The sequence below is a fragment of the Anoplopoma fimbria genome, unplaced genomic scaffold (assembly GCF_027596085.1).
Source record: "Anoplopoma fimbria isolate UVic2021 breed Golden Eagle Sablefish unplaced genomic scaffold, Afim_UVic_2022 Un_contig_13908_pilon_pilon, whole genome shotgun sequence".
NCBI classification, from domain to species: domain Eukaryota; kingdom Metazoa; phylum Chordata; class Actinopteri; order Perciformes; family Anoplopomatidae; genus Anoplopoma; species Anoplopoma fimbria.
Genome location: NW_026550325.1, coordinates 7,501 through 9,936, shown reverse-complemented (window position 1 = coordinate 9,936; position 2,436 = coordinate 7,501). Strand labels below are relative to the sequence as shown.

Genomic DNA, 2,436 nt, shown 5'->3' with positions numbered 1-2,436 from the left:
ACTCTCTCTAACTCTCTCTAACTCTAACTCTAACTCTAACTCTCTTTAACTTTAATGCATTCAGTGTGTGATCTGTCATCACTCTGGTATTAATCTCCAGTGATGATGATTATATCAGATCAGTATGATCAGCTGCAGCGTCAATCAGATAACAGATGAACGATGAGGGGGCGTGTCCCCACAACACTTCCTGGAAGGAGGCTCTCGTGCATCCATCATGTCGAGGAGACGACAAATAAGAGACCTGGGATGAACCCCTATCTGAATAAAGAGCTGAAAGGAGAATGTTTGAATAAAACTTTATGGATTAAAGAGTCAAAGCAGAGACGGAGGATTTGTTTTATTGTGTCGTTAGGGGAACAGTTCTTCTTCCCATCAGCCTTTGCTGTCACGTTAAATAAACAACATGGTGATCAGAGACAAACGGGTTTGTTAACGGGTAAAGTGCTGAGGAGGTGGAGCTCCTTCAGTCGGATCGATCAGCTGATATCTGGTCAGCCGATCGATACTGTAGTGTGCTTCGTGGAGCTGATGAGGTATTTCACTGCTTCACACCCAAACAAACAAACCTCTTTTTAGCATCTTTTCTTAAAAAAACTAGAAAATCAATCAAGTCTTTGTCTTTGTGCAGCACTTTGCATTGAGCGCTTTGATTGGCTGTTAAACTCTACAGGAAACAGAACCGCCCGCTAAAATAAGACGACGTTTCAGATACACATATAAATAAAACTCTGGCATAAAAACGGAATCAAACGTTTTCTAAAAATCAGATTGTTGCAGTCGGGCCCCCGACCATTGGAATGATTTGTGTTCTTCATCGTTGGTTCAGAGTTCTCGATCAATCACAGAAGAAGAAATCAATCGTTCAAGTGTCTTTAACAGTCTGCTGGGCGGCGGCTCCGCAATGAGTCATTTGCATTGGCTGGCATTAGGGGGAGGTGGCTCCGCCCACAGGATTCAAATAGGTATGACATCACGACAGGTGAGGGGGGGGCGTCCACTCTGCCATGAGGTCCAGTCCATAACACGATCACATGGTCACATGATCACATGATCACATGACGCTCTCCTTCAGTGGGCCCCCCCCCTCTGCACCTCCTCCAACGGCGCTCAGCGAGGGAACCTCGATGGCGACGTCTCGACGCCGAACCGAGTCTTTGGAGTGATAGTCGTCACTCTGGTCCTTCGCAAAGTTCACGAACACCTGGAACAACAAACAGGAAGTCCATCAGGTGTGTTTACTGTGGTTACCTGTCAGGTGTGTGTGTAGTATGGTTACCTGTCAGGTGTGTGTGTAGTATGGTTACCTGTCAGGTGTGTGTGTAGTATGGTTACCTGTCAGGTGTGTGTGTAGTATGGTTACCTGTCAGGTGTGTGTGTAGTATGGTTACCTGTCAGGTGTGTGTGTAGTATGGTTACCTGTCAGGTGGTCTGGTTACCTGGTCCAGGGTGGTCTGGGTGACGGAGTAGTCCTCGATCCTCAGCAGGTCCTTGTTCTTGGCGAGGATGGAGAAGATGTGTGTGAGGGAGGTGAGAGAAGATGGCAGCTGGTACTGCAGCATGTTCCTGTGTTTCTCCTTCAGAGTGCTGCCGCTCAGCTCGCTCTCGATGAACTTCATGACGGGCAGCAGGTCGGCGTCCGGCCCCCCCACCCGCAGGATGATGGTGTAGCCGTCACCAAACCTGATGCACAGAACCCCGGTTAACACTCAACACCTTCAGAGAGAACCTGTCTCATGTTCTCTAACTGTCTCACCTGTTCTTCAGGTGCTGGACGCTGCCGAGACATCTGAACCTGCCGTTCACCATGATGGCCATCCTGGTGCACAGAGCCTCACACTCCTCCATACTGAAACACACACACACACACACACACACACACACACACACACACACACACACACACACACACACACACACACACACACACACACAGAGTTAATGAGCACACCGGAGACACACCGAGGACACAGAGGACACTGAGGACACAGAGGACTAGGTGGACTAGGAGGACACTGAGGACACAGAGGACTAGGTGGACTAGGAGGACACTGAGGACACAGAGGACTAGGTGGACTAGGACACAGAGGACACAGAGGACTAGGTGGACAGAGGACACAGAGGACTAGGTGGACTAGGAGGACACTGAGGACACAGAGGACTAGGTGGACTAGGAGGACTAGGAGGACACAGAGGACTAGGTGGTCTAGGTGGACACAGAGGACACAGAGGACTAGGTGGACTAGGAGGACACAGAGGACTAGGTGGACTAGGAGGACACTGAGGACACAGAGGACTAGGTGGACTAGGAGGACACAGAGGACTAGGTGGACTAGGAGGACACAGAGGACTAGGTGGACTAGGTGGACTGTCCTACCTGTGGGAGGTGAGGACGACGGAGCGTCCCTCCTTGATGATGCTGTGGATACAGTTCCA

General features: G+C 50.0%; 1 protein-coding gene across 1 annotated transcript in view; it reads right to left on the bottom strand.

Moving 5' to 3' along the window:
• Window positions 1-333: 333 nt before the first annotated feature.
• LOC129115062 (phospholipid-transporting ATPase ABCA1-like) overlaps window positions 334-2,436 on the bottom strand; it is a gene marked incomplete at its 5' end in the record, with an annotated part of 8,810 nt that continues 6,707 nt past the window's right edge. The window contains 4 exons of the mRNA XM_054626823.1: window positions 334-1,204; window positions 1,440-1,683; window positions 1,757-1,849; window positions 2,378-2,436. The exon at window positions 2,378-2,436 is cut by the window's right edge and continues 45 nt beyond it. Coding sequence (XP_054482798.1) covers window positions 1,055-1,204; window positions 1,440-1,683; window positions 1,757-1,849; window positions 2,378-2,436 — 546 coding nt within the window. The remainder of the gene's footprint in view (window positions 1,205-1,439; window positions 1,684-1,756; window positions 1,850-2,377) is intronic.